At 51.5% G+C, this 20,293-nt stretch overlaps 1 protein-coding gene across 6 annotated transcripts in view; it reads left to right on the top strand.

The window, feature by feature from the left end:
- Positions 1-20,293, top strand: part of RPS6KA1 (ribosomal protein S6 kinase A1) — a 61,431-nt gene that overhangs the window by 26,812 nt on the left and 14,326 nt on the right. For all 6 annotated transcript variants that reach the window (XM_074305703.1, XM_074305708.1, XM_074305707.1 and 3 more), the window contains 14 exons: positions 2,156-2,272; positions 2,473-2,554; positions 6,140-6,220; positions 6,765-6,844; positions 7,201-7,307; positions 9,308-9,345; positions 9,443-9,585; positions 11,415-11,485; positions 12,198-12,286; positions 13,608-13,672; positions 14,143-14,245; positions 17,594-17,724; positions 18,580-18,705; positions 18,879-18,968. In XM_074305703.1, coding sequence (XP_074161804.1) covers positions 2,156-2,272; positions 2,473-2,554; positions 6,140-6,220; positions 6,765-6,844; positions 7,201-7,307; positions 9,308-9,345; positions 9,443-9,585; positions 11,415-11,485; positions 12,198-12,286; positions 13,608-13,672; positions 14,143-14,245; positions 17,594-17,724; positions 18,580-18,705; positions 18,879-18,968 — 1,323 coding nt within the window. The remainder of the gene's footprint in view (positions 1-2,155; positions 2,273-2,472; positions 2,555-6,139; positions 6,221-6,764; positions 6,845-7,200; positions 7,308-9,307; positions 9,346-9,442; positions 9,586-11,414; positions 11,486-12,197; positions 12,287-13,607; positions 13,673-14,142; positions 14,246-17,593; positions 17,725-18,579; positions 18,706-18,878; positions 18,969-20,293) is intronic.

Raw genomic sequence — 20,293 nt, 5'->3', positions numbered from 1 at the left:
CGGCAGGGTCAGCAGGACCAGCTCCTCGGGGTTCCCGCTCCAGGCTGGGCAATGCCCGCTGTGGATGGCAGAGAGGCCGGGGACAGACAGGGCCGCAAGGGGGAGACTGGTAGTCTGTAAACCTGAGGGGACTTAGGGGAGCTACAGGGGGTCTGGGGGACCTTTGGCCTGGGGGGTGTAGAGGGGGGAACTGAAACCTGCTATGGGCAGGAACTCTGAGATCGTGGCTGGGGTTGGGCCCAGGGAGGCCGTCTGGTCGGTGTGTCCCCCAAAGCGAGGGCCCTTGCCCCCCGAAGGCTTCCTTCCTGTGTGGAAGCTGGCAGCGAGCAGGCGTGTGCCCCGTTTCAGGAGGAGCCCTGACGCTGTGGCCCGAGAGCTCTCTGCGCCCCTGGGCCCGGCGAGAATCGCTCCTCCCCCAGCCAAGACTTGGGCTCTTGGGGAGAGCGGACGGAGCTTCTCACCACAGATAGAGTGGGTGTGAGGCAAGGAGGTCAGAGGGGAGCCTCACTTCCTATTGTGGCCAAAACAAAAGCCGCCGGCCCCTTCCTCTCCCCACCCCCCCTCCCTGGGAGAAGGGCCCAACAAAGCCATGTGGGCCGGGGGTCGCATCTGCGATCCAGCAAAGGGGTCCCCACCCTGCTGCAGACCCCCCCCTTCCCGGGCTCCAGCTGGGGAGCTGACTCTATGCCAGGGCGCTGAAGCTATGGGGACTGGTACTGGCCGTGCACGAGAGGCCCAGGCGGCTGGCAGATGGGTGGTGCCCGTGTTGGCCGGCAGCCTCCCCATGTTGTGCCAATGAAACAAGGGCGCCCAACTGTTACCTTTGCTGGTGCCCAAGTTAGTGGGGGAGAGGGAGTGAGAGACGCTAACCCCCCCCACCAGCTTCCTCTCCTTGGCGGCCGGCGTTGTTCAACAAGGGTGCTCTGCCAGGCAACCACCTGGCAGCGCCCACCTGAGCTCCCGCGAGTGGCTGAGAGTGTTCTCGGGGAAAATGCTGCCGGGAGTCGGGAGAGTGTGTGATCTCAGGGACGGCCCTGCCCTTCTGTGGGCCTCGGCCTCCTTCTCTGCTACTGTAAGCAGTGGAACTAGAGGCTTTCTGAACTCCCAGCCCTAAATCTGTAATTCTGTGATCCTAAATCGTCATCCTTCCCAGCTCTGACATCCCGGGTTCTAAGGGCCCTCCCAGCTCTGACATTCCATGTTCTAAGGGCCCTCCCAGCTCTGACATCCCATGTTCTAAGGGCCCTCCCAGCTCTGACCTCCCGGGTTCTAAGCTCCCTCCCAGCTCTGACCTCCCGGGTTCTAAGGGCCCTCCCAGCTCTGACCTCCCGGGTTCTAAGGACCCTCCCAGCTCTGACCTCCTGGGTTCTAAGGGCCCTCCCAGCTCTGACCTCCCGGGTTCTAAGGGCCCTCCCAGCTCTGACCTCCTGGGTTCTAAGGGCCCTCCCAGCTCTGACCTCCTGGGTTCTAAGCTCCCTCCCAGCTCTGACCTCCTGGGTTCTAAGAGCCCTCCCAGCTCTGACCTCCTGGGTTCTAAGGGCCCTCCCAGCTCTGACCTCCCGGGTTCTAAGGGCCCTCCCAGCTCTGACCTCCTGGGTTCTAAGAGCCCTCCCAGCTCTGACCTCCTGGGTTCTAAGGGCCCTCCCAGCTCTGACATCCTGGGTTCTAAGGGCCCTCCCAGCTCTGACCTCCTGGGTTCTAAGCTCCCTCCCAGCTCTGACCTCCTGGGTTCTAAGAGCCCTCCCAGCTCTGACCTCCTGGGTTCTAAGAGCCCTCCCAGCTCTGACCTCCTGGGTTCTAAGGGCCCTCCCAGTTCTGACATCCTGGGTTCTAAGCTCCCTCCCAGCTCTGACATCCTGGGTTCTAAGGGCCCTCCCAGCTCTGACATCCTGGGTTCTAAGGGCCCTCCCAGCTCTGACATCCTGGGTTCTGGAGCGCTTTCAATCCTGACATTCTATTTTCTGAGATCTCTCCTAGATATAATGTCCTCTGCTTCTGAGGAGAAACCTGATCTCCCCAAGGACTGGACCTTGTGGAAATGGGCTTGGGAAGACGGAGCCCTGCCTGTTGTTTATTCCCAGAGCCCCCCGCCTGCTCATCCTCCCATCCCTCCACCAGCCCCCTTCAGCAGCACTCTTGTTCTCTCCCCCACCAGGATGAAGGCGTTGTCAAAGAGATCTCTATCACGCACCACGTCAAGGAGGGCTCAGAAAAGGCCGACCCCTCGCAGTTCGAGCTCCTGAAGGTCCTGGGCCAGGGCTCCTTTGGCAAAGTGAGTGTCGTGGCTGTTGGGAGGACGTGGCTCGGAAGCCGTGGCCGGCCGGGTGCTCGCGGTGCCTGAGAGCTGGGGGTGGGGGAAGGTGTCCAGCCCCCCGGATCCTGTGCCTCCCCATTGCGCCCTTTCTCCCCCCTACCCCCGACCTGTTTTCTCCTCCCTTTCCTGTCTTGATGCGCTTGTCCCATGTTCCCTAGGTCTTTCTGGTGAGGAAGATCACCCGCCCAGACAACGGGCACCTCTATGCCATGAAGGTCCTGAAGAAAGCCACCTTGAAAGGTAAGGGGCTGGGGCAGAGTCCCTTGGGAGGCCCTGGCTGGGATGGGAGAGTCCTCAGTCTGCAGAGATAGGGCCCTCTCCAGAGACGACTTAAGGGCTCTAGAGTGAGTGAGCAGAGAGAGATAAGGGGGGCGGGGTCTCGAATGCCAGGCCCAGAAGCTTGATTTTCATGAAACAGGCAGGGAGCAACCAGCCCTTATTCTTCTTGTGTTTTTTTTTAATGGCGAGACAGTTGGGGTAAGGAGGATGCTGAGGGTCCCCAGCGAGTACCTGTCAAATGTCTGAGGCTGAATTTGAACTCCAAACAGCCACTCAGCCGCCCTTCCACATTCTTGCGAAGAAGAATAATGTAGAATTCTAAAATGTTAGAGCCGAAAGAGAATTTTAAATCAACTGATTGGCTAATTGCCTCCTCAGTACCTGCACATCCCTCCATATCCATCCCTTCCCTCTGGTCACAGCCCAGACGTCTCCATTCAGTTCCTCACTGCCTCTCCCCCTCCCCCCCCACCCCCTCACCCCCACCCTCACTGTTCCCTCTGCACTACCCACCACGCTGCCTCTCAGCCCTCGCTCCCTGATGCTCAAGGTCCTCAGCCTGGCTCTAGCTCCCTTCGAGCTCCACTCACGGACCAGCTCCTCCAGGGACCTTTCCCCAGTGCCCCCCTTTATTAACAACGCACAGCCCTGAAACCTGTAATTGTTTTATAAATTTCCCGTGATTATTTTTTCTGTAAATATATTGTGTCATCTCCCTTCCCTTCCCCCAGTGGTCCGACTGTAAATTCCTGAGAGCGTGGACCATCTAATTTCCCCTCTGTCTTTGTATCCCTAGTGCCTAGTGTAGAGCCTGGAAGCAACCAGTTCTTAGTGAACTACTTGTTGAGTGATCAATAATGTGTTAGAAGGTAGAGAACATAGAATGTCAGAACATGGAAGGTTAGAACTGCGACAGACCTTAGGATATAAAATGTCAGAACTGAGAGAGACCTTTAGAACCCGGGAGGCCAGAGCTGGGAGGGCCCTTAGAACCCAGGATGTCAGAGCTGGGAGGGCCCTTAGAACCCGGGAGGTCAGAGCTGGGAGGGCCCTTAGAACCCAGGAGGTCAGAGCTGGGAGGGCCCTTAGAACCCGGGAGGTCAGAGCTGGGAGGGCCCTTAGAACCCGGGAGGTCAGAGCTGGGAGGGCCCTTAGAACCCAGGAGGTCAGAGCTGGGAGGGCCCTTAGAACCCAGGAGGTCAGAACTGGGAGGGTCCTTAGAACCCGGGATGTCAGAGCTGGGAGGGCCCTTAGAACCCGGGAGGTCAGAGCTAGGAGGGCCCTTAGAACCTGGGATGTCAGAGCTGGGAGGACCCTTAGAACCCAGGAGGTCAGAGCTGGGAGGGCCCTTAGAACCCGGGAGGTCAGGGCTGGGAGGGCCCTTAGAACCCAGGAGGTCAGAGCTGGGAGGGCCCTTAGAACCCGGGAGGGCCCTTAGAACCCGGGAGGTCAGGGCTGGGAGGGCCCTTAGAACCCAGGAGGTCAGAGCTGGGAGGGCCCTTAGAACACAGGAGGTCAGAGCTGGGAGGGCCCTTAGAACCCGGGAGGTCAGAGCTGGGAGGGCCCTTAGAACCCGGGATGCTTGAGGTGGGAGGGCCCTTAGAAACCAGGAGGTCAGAGCTGGGAGGGCCCTTAGAACCCGGGAGGTCAGAGCTGGGAGGGCCCTTAGAACCCAGGAGGTCAGAGCTGGGAGGGCCCTTAGAACTCAGGATGCTTGAGGTGGGAAGGGCCTGAGGACAGAGACAAGCCAGGGCAGGACATCAAATGTCCAGGCTGAGAGGAACTTTACACAGAAAACACAGTGTTACAGCTGAAGGGGCCTTAGGGTAGTTTAGTCCAATCCTTTCATTTTGTGTTCTGAGCTGTGTTAAAAGGATGACTGCTGCTCCGTGAAGGAAGGGAGAGCGGTCCAGTTTCATCTTGTTGTTCTGGGGAGATGTGACGAGATCCTGATGGAGGCTGATGGCTGTGGGACTGGGAAGAAGGGGGAACGTGGGAGGCTTAATAAAAGATGCCTCTCGGGAGCCAGAGCCCTGATTCCAAGGAAGCACAGCACTTGACAGCAGGCTGGCTCCAGGACCTGGATTCTTCATGGATTACAAGGGGTTTATAGGTAGATTTCAGGGGCGCCAAGAACTTGGATGGGGAAAATGGCAGCTTTATTTTTACTAATCTCTCTCCAAAATTTAGTATTTCCTTTAGTCATTTCAGAATATGATGCTGAGAAGTGTCTGGAGGTTTCCCCAAGCTGCCAGAGAGCTCCATTAACACAAAAAATATTGAGAAGTTCTGCTCTTAGGGTGCTGGAGGTCTGCAGGATGACTCTGGGTTTCAGATCTAGGTCACAAGGAGTGATTCCATGGTTTAGGAAGGGAGAGCTTTTTTTTTTTTTTTTTTTTTTCCCCTGAGCCTGGGGTTAAGTGACTTGCCCAGGGTCACACAGCCAGGACATGTTAAGTGTCTGGGACCAGATTTGAACTCGGGTCCTCCGGATGTCAGGGCTGGCGCTGCCCCATGGAAGGGAGATCTGGAGCTTGGTTGGGATGTGCTGGGCTGGAGGTGTCAGGGGTATCCGGGGGGATTTCCTGTGGGCTAGAGCTTAGTAAGGACAGGGGTCCTCCAAGATCTGACCCAACGCCTCTTCCATTGTCTGGTCTTCTGGTAATTCCACGGCTGGCCACGGTTTGAGGGGTAGGAGGTAACAGAAGGAGGAGGAGGAAGGGAAAGAGAAGATAGGGAGGAGGAAGATTTCTAAAGGGAAAAAAACCCTGAAGGAGAAAGCAGCGGGGCAGGAGCCAAGGAGGTCTCCGAGAGCAATAATGGGTGGGCTGACGTGCCTCAGTTTCTGACAGCCCTGAGAAGTCAAGGAGCCTGGAGGATTTGTCCCAGGATGCCGCTAGAGATGGCTGTTTGCATCACTGGGGGTGGGGGCAGGGTGTTCAGGAAAAGGCGGCAGCAGAGGCAAGGAGTGAGACTGGGCCCGATGGACTCGGCCGTTTGGCCAGCGTGTATGAAGTGCCCCCTGGGGGCCTGGGTTAGAGCCAGGCATCCAGGACCAAAAATGAACCAGCCCCGCCCTCAAGAAGGGGAAGTTCCACTGGGAAGGATGTACTAGAGCAGTGAATACAAAATATGGTGCGAGTCATTTTCTGGAGGGCAAAGGCGGGGCGAGATCAGGAAAGAGTTGGTGGACAAGGTGGCCCCGAGTGGACCCCTGTGGGAAGCTGACGAGGCCGAGGTGATGGAGGGCGACACGGAGGAAGGAATACTGTGAGGAGGAAATGGCAAGCTGGCCCGCTTGGCTGGAATGCAGAATGGATGGCAGGGGAGGGTGGGTAATCCTGCAGAATGAGCCGAACAGCAGTGCTGAAGGGAAGCAGAGGGAGGAGGAGAAAGGGAGCACCCCTGTGCCTGGGGAGCTGGGATCAGGAAGCCGAGGTAGGAGAGAAGGGATACCCGGGAGGGGAAAGGCTGCTTTGAGCCTCCACCTTCTGGTTCCTGGGAAGGGACACCGAGTGACCGGGTCTCTCTCTACCTCCCTGAAAGTTCGGGATCGAGTCAGGACCAAGATGGAAAGGGACATTCTCGCTGATGTCAACCATCCATTTGTGGTGAAGCTTCACTATGGTGAGCGCTGTGGGGGTCCCAGGGGCCGTGGGGCCTTCCTGAGGGTATCTGGTGTGTGTGTGAGACGCACAGGAGCGCACGTTCCATGGTTAATCAGCCCTTGTCTGCCCTGGGGACGGGACAGCTTAACCCACCCCGAGCAAGGACGCAATTCTCCCCACATACGTCTGTCTGCCTCCTGGGCCAGGCAGCCCCCTTCCTCTAAAAAGAAGGAAAAATTGTCCCTTCTTCCACTCCTCCTTAAACAGTAATTTCCTTGAGGGGAGAAACTGGATTTTACCTCTTTTTGAATCCTCAGGGCTTATTTATTACCTGGCACACAGTAGGTACTTAATCAGTGTTTGTTGCCTGCCTCCCTCCCTCCAAAGAGATTTTCTTGGTTGTCACGACACCAGCCTGGCCCCGTGGGCACCGCCCATGCCTTCTGGCCAGAGGGAGGCTGTGGATGCTGCCTCCCAGTCCTCCCCAGCCGTCAGGCCCAGGGGGCAGTGGGAGGACGGGGAGCCGGGCTTGCAGCCCCTGATACCTGTTCCCTCCGCCTCAGCCTTCCAGACAGAGGGGAAGCTCTACCTCATCCTGGACTTCCTCCGGGGAGGAGACCTCTTCACACGCCTTTCCAAGGAGGTGAGTCTGGCCCGGGCGGTTCTGCCAGCACAGGTGCAGCCTCTGAGCTGCCGTCTCTGAGCCTTGGGCAGGCTCGTGAAGAGGGAAGAAGGGGGGTTAAGGAAATGCCCAGGGGAGCTCGGCTGTAAGTGGCCAGGCCCTCCGGAAGAGTGCCCTGAAGCACTCCCAAGAAGCCGCTCCCAAGAATGATAGCGTCCCAGGGACCGGGAAGGGGGCAAAGAGGGAAGTGGCCCCCATGAGGGGAAAGGTAGGCTGGCCATCTCCTCCTGCCCTGGAGCTCGCCTGACCTTGCTCTTGGGTCTCAGAGAACCTGGGCATTGCGGGTAATGGAGCTTACAGAGTCTGTCCATCCCCAGGTCATGTTCACGGAAGAAGATGTGAAGTTCTACTTGGCTGAGCTGGCTCTGGGCCTGGATCACCTGCACAAGCTGGGGATCATTTACCGAGACCTCAAACCCGAGAAGTATGTGTGGAATGACTGAGGGTGGGAGAGGCCCCTCCTGGGAGCGCTCGGCTCCGGACCTGAGCCGGAAGGTGGTCTCGGGGCTTCCAGATGGCCCCCAGAGGCCCTCTTCCTTAGCTTGTCACCAGCACAGTGCCTGAAATTCCTCATTAATGAGCCATTCCTTTGGATCAATCATTGCCCTGTCCAGAATCTTTTTTTTTTAATTTATTTTTTTCCTTTTTTATATGGGAAGAATCAGTATGTGGTAATGAGACAGGGGTTTGAATTCTTTAGCTTTGTCATTAATTTGCTGTGGGACCCCAAGCAAGTATCATAATCTTTCTGGTTCTAAGTTTTTTTCCTGTTAAAATTAAAGTGGGCTAATCTTTGTCCAAATGTTCGGCCTCCTATAAGTTTTTTCTTATTTTGGCTGAGACAGTTGGGGTTAAGTGACTTGCCCAGGGTCACACAGCCAGGAAGTGTTAAGTGTCTGAGGTCAGATTTGAACTCCGGTCCTCCTGACTTCAGGGCTGGTGCTCCATCCACTGCGCCCCCTAGCTGCCCCCTTCTACAATTTTTAATATATTCAAATGTACTTCAGGGAGGAGTATATCATATAATACTTTAGGCGCTTAAATGCTTATTGATAATAATTAAGGAATTATAAGTCACTGACACCTTAGTTTGAATTAGTGCATCTTCTTAGTCAGTTAGTCAAAAAAGCCCCAGGGGAGCATAAATTAATCATTGGAAAGGATCTCCAAGGTTCTCTAGTTTAACCCCTTTATTTTACTGAGTCTTAGATGAAATAATGTGCCCAAATCCTACAGGTAATAAAAGGTAGAGGTGAGATTTGGACCCAAGTTTTGTGGACAGCTTAGCCCCTTCTTATTGGGAGGTGAGAGCAAAGGAGACTGGGAGTGGCAAGTGACTGATGCCCCTCCTCCCTCCTGCATCCTTCAAGCTTCTAGAGTGAATTCTGAAGATGAATTGAGTGTGATCCTCATCCCAGGGAGCCTTAAGGATCTCCATTATAGTTAGTTTTCATCTTCATGCTGGAGTTGAGCAAGGTGCTTCTCTCCTTTTCCCCTCCTGCTGCCTTCAAAGAACATACTAGTGCCTATATCCCAGGTCATCGAACATTAAAGGAGCAGCTTGAGAAAAATCCCCTGAATGGGGAGTCCTGAGTAGTCCAGTCCAGCTGGAGAGAAGACTAGATTAAGAAGCCTTGCTAGAGAGATAGAGATAATATTGATGCTCACATCAGAGGACCTGGTCCCACTTCTGATCTTACTGTGTGCTCCTGGAGCTCTCTGGTCCTCAGTTTCCTTATCTGTAAAAGGAGGGGGATGGTTAATGCAGACATTTGTCTTAATATTTGTCTTGCAAGACCATATGGTGGAATTATCATTGATTCTGTATTTCTGCTTTCTCAATGAGTGGAGGAGGGAAAGATGTAGGAATTGAAAATAAAATAAAATTGGCTCCTGGTCCTCAGTTTCCTCATCTGTAAAAGGAGAGAAATGGTTAATGCAGACATTTGTCTTAACATTTGTTTTTAAGACCATATGGAGTCGTCATTGATTTTGTTTTTCTGCCTTTTCAATGAATGGAGGAAGAAGAGCTTTAGGAATTGAAAACATAATAAAGTTGAATTTAGAATCTTGAAAGAAAATCAAAGTAAGGTAAAAATAAGAACGCTCAATAAGACTAATTTTGGAGGGAGGCACTCTGAGTTAAATGACTTGCCCAGAGTCACAGTTAGTAAATATCTGAGGCAAGATTTGAACTCAGGAACTCCTTGATTCTAGGGCTGGTGCTCTGTCTATTACACCACCTAGCTGCCCCTAAAATAAAGTTTAAAAAAAAATTAAAATACCTTGATGACATCTGAGGTTTCTTCTAGCTGGAGCCCTGGGATCCAGGGATACCGCTGGGGCTGGGGGCAGCGCAGCAGGCGCAATTCAGGGTCCTGAATTCGAGTACTGACTTCTCCTCTCTCCCGCCCATCCCCACAGCATCCTTTTGGACGAAGAAGGACATATCAAACTCACAGGTAAGTGGCCCCAATCTGGGCGCAGCAGGGAACGCCGCTCTGGGATGATGGGAAGGTTTCACTGAGTCTCAGCTCTCCTGCCTCTCCTGGGCTGCAGATTTTGGCCTGAGCAAGGAAGCCATCGACCATGAGAAGAAAGCCTATTCCTTCTGTGGGACGGTGGAGTACATGGCCCCTGAAGTTGTCAACCGCCAAGGCCACACGCACAGCGCTGACTGGTGGTCCTACGGGGTGCTGATGGTGAGAGCGCCAGGCTGGGGGATGCCTTCCTAGAAGGTTGGGGCTGGAAAGGGCCACAGAACATCAGCCAGTAGAGCTGCCAGGATCCCAAGGGATCGCCCAGCCCAGGGCTAGCCAACTGGGCCACGTCCCCAAGGGTAGAGGCAACATTTTCATTTGAGTTTTTTGAACTGCAAAATTCTGTTTAAACTGATATGCAACCTAGTGCTGCTACAGATGTTTAAACAAGAACCCAGTTAATCTCTTCATTTTATTTTTTATGTGCAGAATAATTTCTGGAATTTATTTCCCCCATCCCCCAGTAACTAGGAGGTATTTTTTTATTGCTTTATGAATCATGTGGAAAGAGAAAACAGAACAAAAGGAAAAAACCATAGGAGAGGGGAAAAAACACACCAAAAAAGAAGTGAACATAGCACATGTGGATTTACATTCAATCTCCATGGTTCTTTTTCTGGATTCAGATGGCATTTTCTATCCAGTGTTTATTGGGAATGTCCTGGATTGACTAGGAGGTATAGGAAGGAATACTGAAAACTAAGGAGTATGAAAGATATACTCCTTCTATCTATCATATGTTTATATGTATAAATATATATGATATATATTATATAAATATATGTAATATTTATATAATATATATCATATATATGTTTATAGATATGTATAGAAAGAGAACTTTTTTGGACAGAAAAAATATCAGGAAGTTCTAAACTTATTTTACTTTTTAAATAATGATAATGGCTTGCATTTATATAGCTCAATAAGGACGATATATGCTAACTCATTTGATCCTCACAATATCCATTGGGAAAAAATAGGTGCCATGTGGCTAGAGCACCGGGACTGGAGTCAGGAGGACTCCTTCCTGAGCTCAAATTTGGCCTCAGACAGTTACCAGGTGTGACCCTGGGCAAGTCACCTCACCCTGTCTGCCTCAGTTTCCTTATCTGTCAAATGAAGGTAATAGCACCTACCTCCCAGGGTTATATTGTGAAGATTAATTGTAAATTGCTGAGCACAGTGCCTGGCACATAGGGGGCTCTCTGTTGTCTTTGTTGTCCTTATTGTCCCCATTTTACAGATGGGGCCCAAAAAGGTTGTGACTAGTTCATTAAGTCGGTGTCTGAGCTAGGCCTTGTCTTGTCCAGTGCTCTGTCCACTGTGCAGATCAGCCTTAGTTTATTTTGGCATCTTTTGGGTTTTTTAAAAAATACCACTTCTATTTCCCTCTTCCTTTCCCTCCCCAGTGAGCTATCCTTTCTACCAGAAAAATAAGGAGAAAAAGAAGGGGCAGACCATAAGAGTCAGCAGCCGAGTCCACACAGTGTGTGCCAGGTTTTGCACCCATAGCCCTAGTCCTCCCACTCCCACACCCTATCGCCCTATCATAAAAATGAAAAGAGGGAGATGCATTTTCTCCTTGCAAAGCTTCCTCGTTTTAAAAAGGACAAAAATGAGCATCAGGAATGACTTTTCCAGGGTCAAACAGAGGCAAAGAAATGCTGCCTGGGGGTTCTGGGAGCTGCCTCAGAGGTCAGGAAGCTGGTGGAGGAAGTGTTACGAGCCCTAAGCAGGAGGTCCTGCAGTGGCTGGGGCTTGAGTGGCCTCTGTGTGTGTGTGTGTGTGTGAGACAGGAGGTGATGAGAAGCAGAAAGCTGAGCCCCCCACCTTGGACATTAAGTCCAAATGGGGGCAAGGGCCCTCTGGGGAGTGACCACCAAGAAGGGCAAGAATTTCTTGAATGTGGGGAATGCCTAGGGTGGGTGGATGTGAAGTGGGAATCCAAGGGCTGGCACCAGTGTGAATGTGCCCCTTGTTGTCTACAGTTTGAGATGCTGACGGGCTCCCTGCCCTTCCAGGGGAAAGACCGGAAGGAGACCATGACACTGATTCTCAAGTGAGCATCCCCCAGGACATAGAGACTGTCCAAGCTAGGAGCAACTTTAGAACACGGGAGGTCAGAACTGGAAGGGCATGAAAACTTGGACTGTCAGAGCTGGGAGGGCCCTTAGAACCCAGGAGGTCAGAGCTGGGAGGGCCCTTAGAACCCAAGAGGTCAGAGCTGGGAGGGCCCTTAGAACCCAAGAGGTCAGAGCTGGGAGGGCCCTTAGAACCCAGGATGTCAGAGCTGGGAGGGCCCTTAGAACCCAGGAGGTCAGAGCTGGGAGGGCCCTTAGAACCCAAGAGGTCAGAGCTGGGAGGGCCCTTAGAACCCAAGAGGTCAGAGCTGGGAGGGTCCTTAGAACCCGGGAGGTCAGAACTGGGAGGGCTCTTAGAACCCGGGAGGTCAGAGCTGGGAGAAAATTTCGCAGGTTACTCAGTCCAAGCTTTTCTTTACACATAGAAAGGTTAAGTAGCTTCTGCAGGTCCTGTGGTGAGTTAATGGCCAGCTGGCCCTCACGACTCCTGACTGTCCATGCTCGGCCCTTCCCTCCCCCCTCCCTGCCCTTCCTTCTCAGGGGTCCCAGCCCCCCCCCGGCCACTCTGAGAGGCAGCTGGTCCCAGGCCAGATGAAGGGCCAGCGGCCGGGAGGACCAGGCTGACCAGCCCCAGGCCCGGGGACTCCTCCCGCCCCAGACCTGACGATGTCCTGTCGTTGTTTGTTCCAGGGCAAAGCTGGGCATGCCCCAGTTTCTGAGCACCGAAGCACAAAGCCTCCTTCGAGCTCTGTTCAAGCGGAATCCTGCCAACAGGCTGGGTAATGTCCCCGCCCCGAGGGCCGTGGGGGGGGCGCTCTGCAGCTGTGGGGAGCGAGGTCCTGCGCAGGCCAGGCCAGGTCGGAGCCCGCCCCTGCCTGCCTGAAAGGCGGCCTTTGTCCTTTGTGCCAGGAGGAGACAATGCAGGCCGGCCGGCTCGCGCTGGGCTCCATCCGAGGGGACTGGGGCGCGGTACCATCCCCGCCCCCTGCCGGCCTAGCCCTCCCGACTGAGGCCTTTGCTCAGCCGGTTCTAGGACCACGGCGCGTCCAGCCTTCGGATCAGCAGCAATAGTAATAAGACTGGCCCCGGGACTATTTCAGTCATCACAAAAGATGAGAAGAATGAGCCAAATGACGCTTTGCAGAGCGCTTTGCGTACCCAGCCCCAGAAGGGGAAGGCTGGTGCTATCATTGCACCCATTTTTCAGATAGAAAAACTGAGGCTCAGATATGTTGCACGAGGTCATACAATAACTAGCCATTGTCTCATTGAACTCAGGTTTCCCCGATTCCAAGTCCAGCCCTCTCACTCACCTTCGCTGTGCATTGGGAGCCAGTCACTTAACCTGTCTGGTCCTCAGTTTCCCCGTTTCAGAAAACCCCAGATGATAAGTTCTACCTGCTCTGCACAAGTCCTGGAGAGCCAAAGGGCGTGTGGAAAGCCCATTACGGAGACTGTGCTTCTGCTCTCGTTTTTTCCATTGTTCTGTCCACCCCTGTGGTTTATCTACGCCCGTAACTATTTGTTAAGTGCCTGCTGTATACCAGGCTCCGACCACGTGAGACGTAGTCCCTGCTCTTGAGTCGGGATGAGGGGAAGCAGATGTAACAAATAAGCAAGTACAGATGCGATAATTTAAGGAGGCAGGAGACAGGCCGACGACCAAGGAGACTTTGGGAGGCCTCTTACAGGAGGTGCCCCGGGAGCTGGGCCCAGTAAGATGCTGAGAGATAGTGGGGAGGAAGGCGTGCTTTCCAGGCAGGGGGACCACCAGTTAAAGGCGCGGGGGCAGGAGACCAGGGACAGCGTTCAGAGACCTGGGAAGGCTGGTGTGACTGGAGTAGAGAGCGTCAGTGATGTGAATCCATCTTGGAACGAGAGCCCCGCCAGGCTGGAAAGGGCCCTGAACGCCCCCTCCGGGCCTGACCCGCACTCGGCTCGGCCGGTCCTCAGAGAGAGCTCGGCCCGTCACTGGCCCGTCACGTGGCTCTCCCAGCGCCACGGGACTCAGCAGAAGCGACGTTGCCTCTGGGGGGCTGGCCGGGCATTGGCCAGGATGGAGGAGACGCTCTCCAAGGGCTAACAGTGGTGTTATTTCAGGCTCTGGCACTGATGGGGCTGAAGAGATCAAGAGACACATCTTCTATTCCACCATAGACTGGAATGTGAGTTGCCCCCCCCCCATTGCGCCCCCCCCCGCGAGACTCTCCCCCCTCCTCCATGGTGCACCCCCTGGCCCTGACTGCCTTCCCTGCCACCCCATGAAAGTGGAGGGTGGGAAGTAGGCAGGAAAGATTTCCACCCAACCAAGTCCCCAGAGGCTCCCAGGGCCGTCCCCCCACTGCTCACCCTCCCACAGTCCACAGATTTAAAGCCATTTCCTCTTCATTGCTTCCTGGGGGCCCTTGGTGGGGAGGCCCTGGGGAAGATCACAACCAGCCTCCCCCAGCCCGGCCTGGGGCCTCCTCTCACACAGGGGCCTGGAGCTTGGGGGAAGAGCTGGTGTCTGTGGCTCCTGGGCCCTGGGCGGGCAGCTGGCTGCAAGATGGCCCCAGAGCTTAGCGCCCACCCGGGCAGGACAGGGTGCCAGCGGAGGCTGGCTCTAGGTCACCTCCCTCTGCCTCTGTGTTTCCAGAAACTGTTTCGTCGCGAGATCAAACCCCCCTTCAAGCCTGCAGTGGCCCAGCCCGATGACACCTTCTACTTTGACACAGAGTTCACTTCCCGGACACCCAGGGGTAGGTGAATGAACATGGCATCGGTCAATGAGATGTAGTTAGTAGGGGCCTACTATGCGCCCAGCACTTGGTGACCCAGACAGTGCCGCCCTCGGGGAGACTGTTGGATGGGGAGTAGTGGTACACAGTGTATGGGTGGCGCAGTGGAGAGAGTACCAGCCCCGGAGTCAGGAGGACCTGAGTTCAAATTCAGCCTTAGACACTTAGCACATCCTAGCTGTGTGACCCTGGGCAAGTCACTTAACCCCAATTGCCTCCCCAAAAAATCCCATCTATTGTATATTAGAGAGACCAAAGTGATGTGAGTGGGGCTGGCAGGAAAGTGTAGAAGGCAGCCTTTGGGCCGAGTCCTTTCTCCCCCAGAGGCCCGGACCCCAGGCTGGGAGGGAGGGGAAAGGGGAAGAAGGGACCCCTGAGGAAGCCACATAGAATATGTTATGGTCTGGTTTTTAAGAGGTGAAGAACAGGAGACCTGGAGAGGGCAGAGGGCACTAGCCCTGCTGGGCCGGGGTTCAGATCCATGTCTGCCATTTATTACTGTGTGACCTTAGTCAAGTCACTGGCGGTCTCAGCTTCCTGTTCTGTAAAATGAAGACGTGACTCTCAGATTCCTCTTCGTTCTGAATCTGCGATCCTGACACTTACATTAGCTATGGATCCTGAATAAGTCATTTAATATCTCTCTTTAGGACTCAGTTTCTGCATCTTAAAATGAAGGGGCTGGGATCCCTCCTCACTTTAATCATCTAGATTCTAAGATCATGGGATCATAGATGTGGATCTGGGAGAGGCTTTCAAGGTCTTATAGATCAGGAATTTTTAACTTTTTTCTATGTGCCGCATCCTTTGGCCATCTGAAGAAGCCCCTTCTCAGATTCATGTTTCAAAATGCATAAAAGAAATAAATAGATTAAAAAAAATTGGTTGAAATAATTATCAGGTTTTTTTTTTAAATAACAATTTTGTAAACCTTAGGTAAAGAATTCCTGATGTAGCCCCACCCTCCTCCCATTTTACAGATGAGGAAACTGAGGCCCAAGGAGAATTGACTTGTCCAGAGTCACTCAAATAAAAAGAATCAAAGTTCAGCTTTTCTCCTTACTCTCTCTTGCATTCCATACTTCATTCATCTCCCATTGTGCTATCTAAAACCCCCCCAGCCCCCACCCCAGTTCTGTGAATCTGAACCAGCATCAGGCAGTCTGGTACTTACCTGCTGAATGGAGCATCCTGGAAGAAAGGATCACTGTAGGGAGGGGCTAGTCTGGGCCTGGTGTATTTTGGAGGAGATGAGACATAAATGGGTTTGGGAGTGTCTACCCATCCCAGCTCCCAGGTGGCAGTGAGGCAGTGGTCTGGTGCTGGGAATGTAGCTTTCCTTGTTGAGGAGCCCATGGCCCGCTTTCTCCTAAGCCCAGATTCATTTATCTTTTAAAATAAAATATCCCTATATTTAGAAAAACTGCGCATATTTAACTTATATCAGATTGCTTGCTATTGTGGAGAGGGGGGGAGGAAGGAGGAAAAGGAGAAAAATATGGAGCACAACGTTTTGCGAAGGTGAATGTTACTCCTGCTTTTTTTTTTTTTTTTTTTTTTTTTTTTACTTCTGCTGATGCATAGTAGATTCTGCTCCAGCCTTTTATCTTTACTCTGTATGTATCATGATACTTTAAATGTGTTTCTAGTAAATAATATATTGTAAGATTCTGGCTTTTAATCCAATCTGCTCTCCACTTTGGTTTTATGGGAGAGTTCATCCCATTCACTTTCACAGTTAAAATTACTAACTCTGTATTTCCCACTATCTTATTTCCCCCAAATTATGCTTTTCTTTTTTCCTTTCCCCCTTTCCCTCCTCACAGTGCTTTGCTTCTGATCACTACCTCCCTCAATCTGCTTCCCCTGTTACATCCCCTCACCCCTTTCTTATCCCTTTCTACATTTACTTCTGTTCTCCCTTCTGTTAGCCTCTCCCTTTTCTTTCCCTTTTCTTCTCCTACTTACCTGCAGAGTGAGACAAGTTTTTATATCAAACTAAGTATGTTTGATATTTTCTCTTTGAGCCAAATCTGATGAGATTAAGGTGAATGTAGAAAGCTATCTTTGCATGTATTTGGAAAAATAAAATACTCTTAAAATTTTTTAAAACTATTAAAATTTCCCCTTTTACAAACTTAACCATTAAGAGACACAAAAATTTCACTTTTTTTTTTTTTTTTTTTTTTTTTAAGAAGAGGATGGATGAGAAATCACAAACTGTCATAGTTTTTGGTAAAGAAATAGTACATTCTTAAAGGATGGAAGGAAGGAAGAAAAGAAAGAGAGAAAGAAGGAGAGAAACAAAAAAAAAAGGAAGGAAGAGAGACAGAAAGAGAAAAGAGGAAGGAAAGAAAGGATGGAAGAGAGAAAGAAAAGAAAAGACATTGTTTCTTTGTGGCACCTTCTGGACTTTCTTCATTTGTGCTTTTTAAAAATGTTTTATTAATGTTCTCTCATTTCTTTTTTTTAATTAAAATATTTTATTATCCAATTACATGCAAAGAAAATTTTAACACATCTTTTTAAATAAAATTTTGAATTCCAAATTTTTCCCTCCCTCTTCCCTAAGACAATAAGCAATTTGATATAGGTTCTTATAAATGTATAATCATGTAAAACATATTTCCATGTTAGTCATCTCATTTTAAAAAAATCTTAAAACATTTTTTAAAACACATTTTTACTTTTTTATGTTTTTTTAAAATGTTTTGTTCCCTATTTAAAAAAAAAAGCCACCAAGGAACTTTCCCACTGATTTCTCTCCCCCCACATAGAGCCCTCCCTAGGAACAAAATATCAGTTAAGCAGAGTAAACCAACACTTAATCCAGGTCAGATGGTGATTGTCTCATTGCACACCTGTATCCCACCACCTTTCCCATGAGAGGTAGGAGGCGCACTTTAATATCAGTGCACTGAAGTCATAATTCCCAGCCTCGTTTCTGCACTGTGGCTGTTTCCTCGGGATTACTGCATGCTATCTGGAAAGACAGAATCCTCATAATTCATACTCCTTGAGGCTTTGCAGGTCCAAAGCACTTCCCCCCATCCTCTCATTTAAACCTCACTTCTTGTGATAAAAATGATCTCCCTTTTCTAGTTAAGGAATCAGGCTCAGAGATCTTGAGTAGTTGGGCTAAGGTCACACAATTTATAAATGATGAAGCTGGCTCTTTGGTTATTCCACTGTTACTCGATGGGCCCCAAGGACTATCCCTGGGGGATTTTGTACCCCTGGGACAAAGGGGAAGAGGGAAAGAAAGAGCTGGGCCTATGTAACCTGTGGCTGGATGGTTTCTCCTCCCAGACTCCCCAGGCATCCCCCCCAGCGCCGGGGCGCACCAGCTCTTCCGAGGCTTCAGCTTTGTAGCTACAGGCTTGATGGAAGATGATGGCAAGGTCCGAGCCCCCCAGGCCCCACTGCACTCGGTGGTCCAGGTAAGAGGCCAGAGGCTCTGGGCTGGATCAGAATGGGGTCCTGGCATGGTTGGGCCAGAACCAGGCTAAGGCCATACCTAGAACGTAAGCGATGTCAGGGCTTTTCAGGGTGACATTGTGAATGGTGGGCCCAGTTACAGCCTCAGAACTCGAGGAGACCCGAGGGCACAGCTTATGGGAACTAGCAAGTGGCCAGAGGGCCGGCCTTGGAGGCAGTGTGATCTCTGACCTCTCCCAACTCTGGGCTCAGGGACAGTTCGACCTCTCAGAGATGCAGGGCTGGGTTCCCCTTACTAGCAACATCACAAATCAGGAGACCCCCTGGTCTTTGCTTAAGTTCTTCCGCTGTTGGAGAATTCACTCTCCCTAAGTATTGGGGCTGAGGAAAATCTGTGTACCGACAATCCTTATAATTCTGTCTATCTGGGACTTTGTATTTGTATTCATATCTGTCTGGCAGCCAGAGGCCTTCCTCCGAGGGAGACAGGCCCCGGGTCATTGTCCCATTTGCCAGATCAGGGGCTGGGATAGTGTCAGAAGCAGGCCTGGAATCCAGCTCTGGGGACTCCTGGTTCTTTCTGCTCCATCTTCCCTTGGGTATCAGTCTCTCTCCTAGAGAAGGTGCTGCCCTGAGGCTGATGGCTGCACTGACCCTGGCCTGAATACCCGGAGCTCCCACCCCACACTAGGCTTAGGCCTTTCTTCCCTGGGGATGGTCCCATGTTCTTGAATGTGAATCCGGAGGGGGAGGGGGAATGGGCACCCCCTCCCTCATCCTACCAAGGTTCGGGGAGAACCCCTTGAAGGGTGGGCCTGGAAGAGCCCCTCTCTGACGTTTCCCTGCCACCCCCCCAGCAACTTCATGGGAAGAGCTTGGTGTTCAATGATGGCTACATCGTGAAGGAGACCATCGGGGTTGGCTCTTACTCTGTGTGCAAGCGCTGCATCCACAAGGCCACCAACATGGAGTATGCGGTCAAGGTGGGGATCGCCTCCCTGCCCCCAGTCCCCGTGTCCCGGATGTGGCTGAAACTGGGAGTTGGTTTGGGGGTTACTCTCCCTTTAAAAGCCTGGGGATCCATGGCCCTTGTACTTTGGTGCTCCCGCTACCCCTGTCCTGGAGGCCTCCCAATCTCCCCTCTGTCTTCCCTCAGGTCATCGACAAGAGCAAGAGGGACCCCTCGGAGGAGATCGAGATCCTTCTGCGCTATGGTCAACATCCCAATATCATCACCCTGAAAGATGTAAGTGGGGGGGGGAAGGAAGCAGGGAGAGTCAAGGAGGAGGGGATCTGGGACTTCCCACACCAGCTTGTTAAGTGTGGCTTCCATTTTACAGATGAAGAAATTGAGATTCTAAGAGGCTGTGACGTATCCAAGGCTACAGTCACAATATGAATGGTGGAGCTACGTCTAGAGCCCTTTGCCCCTAGGGTCACACAGCCTGCCCTGTAACAGGGGCAGATCAGGAGCAGTTCCTTACTTACACCCAACATCCATTTATTAATCCTCTTCCTGGGCCCCCCATTACCTCAATCAACATTAACTCCCCTCCTTCCTTCACCTTCCCGACGCGGCTCTCAGTACCCAGACAGGGCCTTTGTACATATTTGTTTGCCTGTTGTCTCCCCCAAGTAAATCATGAGCTCCTGTCTTGCCTCTTTTTGTGCACTTAGCACTTAACTGTGTCTGGCACAAAGTGGGTGCTTAATAAATGTTTATCAATAACTATTTATTGACTGAATTGGTCCCTTCTCACCCTCACACTATCATCACAATCTTTGTTCAGGCCCTCGACATCTCCTGCCCAGATTATTAAAATCATCTCCTATAGGACTCCCCTGCTCCCAGTCTGTTCTAACACCCAGATGGCAGAGCAACCCTCCTGTCAAGTGCCCATTAGTAAGAGAGCCCCAGGAAAAGGGAGGCCGTTGAGCCCTCTCTTATGTCATGTGCAAGCTCAGGATCTGCAAGGTATAGAATGTGTCTGTATACAGGGGAGTCTCACAAGGTAACTTTTTGAAAGGATTATCTGTTTGATTAATTCAATTATGTTTTAATGGGCTGGAGGTACAAAGACAAAAAAAAATTTCCTTCTTCAAATGAGTTTACAATCCTCATTGCATCTAAAAGTTTGACATGTAAAAAAATTTAATCCTTTATATATTTATTTGTTTATACAGAATTCTAACTAAACAATAACAAAAAAAATGCATACCTGAACTTATGAAGTCCATATTAAAGTTTGTGTAGGAATTTGTAACCTTAATATTTCTGCCATTTAAGCTCTATGGGCTATAATCTGATTTTTATTAATACGATAGAGATAGGGGTTGGACTGTTACCTTATGGGTAAATGGAATTTCCAGATGAGGATCCTGCCTCTTCCAAGGCTACTCAACACCTCTCTCACTTGGAATCTTAGAGAGTGGCCTAGAACATTCAAAGAGACAGCATGAACCCAGATTTACCTGGTTTTGTGGCCAGCTCGCTATCGTCACCCTCCCTCTCAAAACAAAACAAAAAACAAAAGAAAAATTTATATTAATTTGTTTCCAAATTCATCCCTC

This window comes from Sminthopsis crassicaudata, chromosome 3, assembly GCF_048593235.1.
Source record: "Sminthopsis crassicaudata isolate SCR6 chromosome 3, ASM4859323v1, whole genome shotgun sequence".
Taxonomy (NCBI): Eukaryota; Metazoa; Chordata; class Mammalia; order Dasyuromorphia; family Dasyuridae; genus Sminthopsis; species Sminthopsis crassicaudata.
The sequence above is the reverse complement of the archived record's forward strand: the minus strand, read 5'-3'. Positions and strand labels throughout refer to the sequence as shown.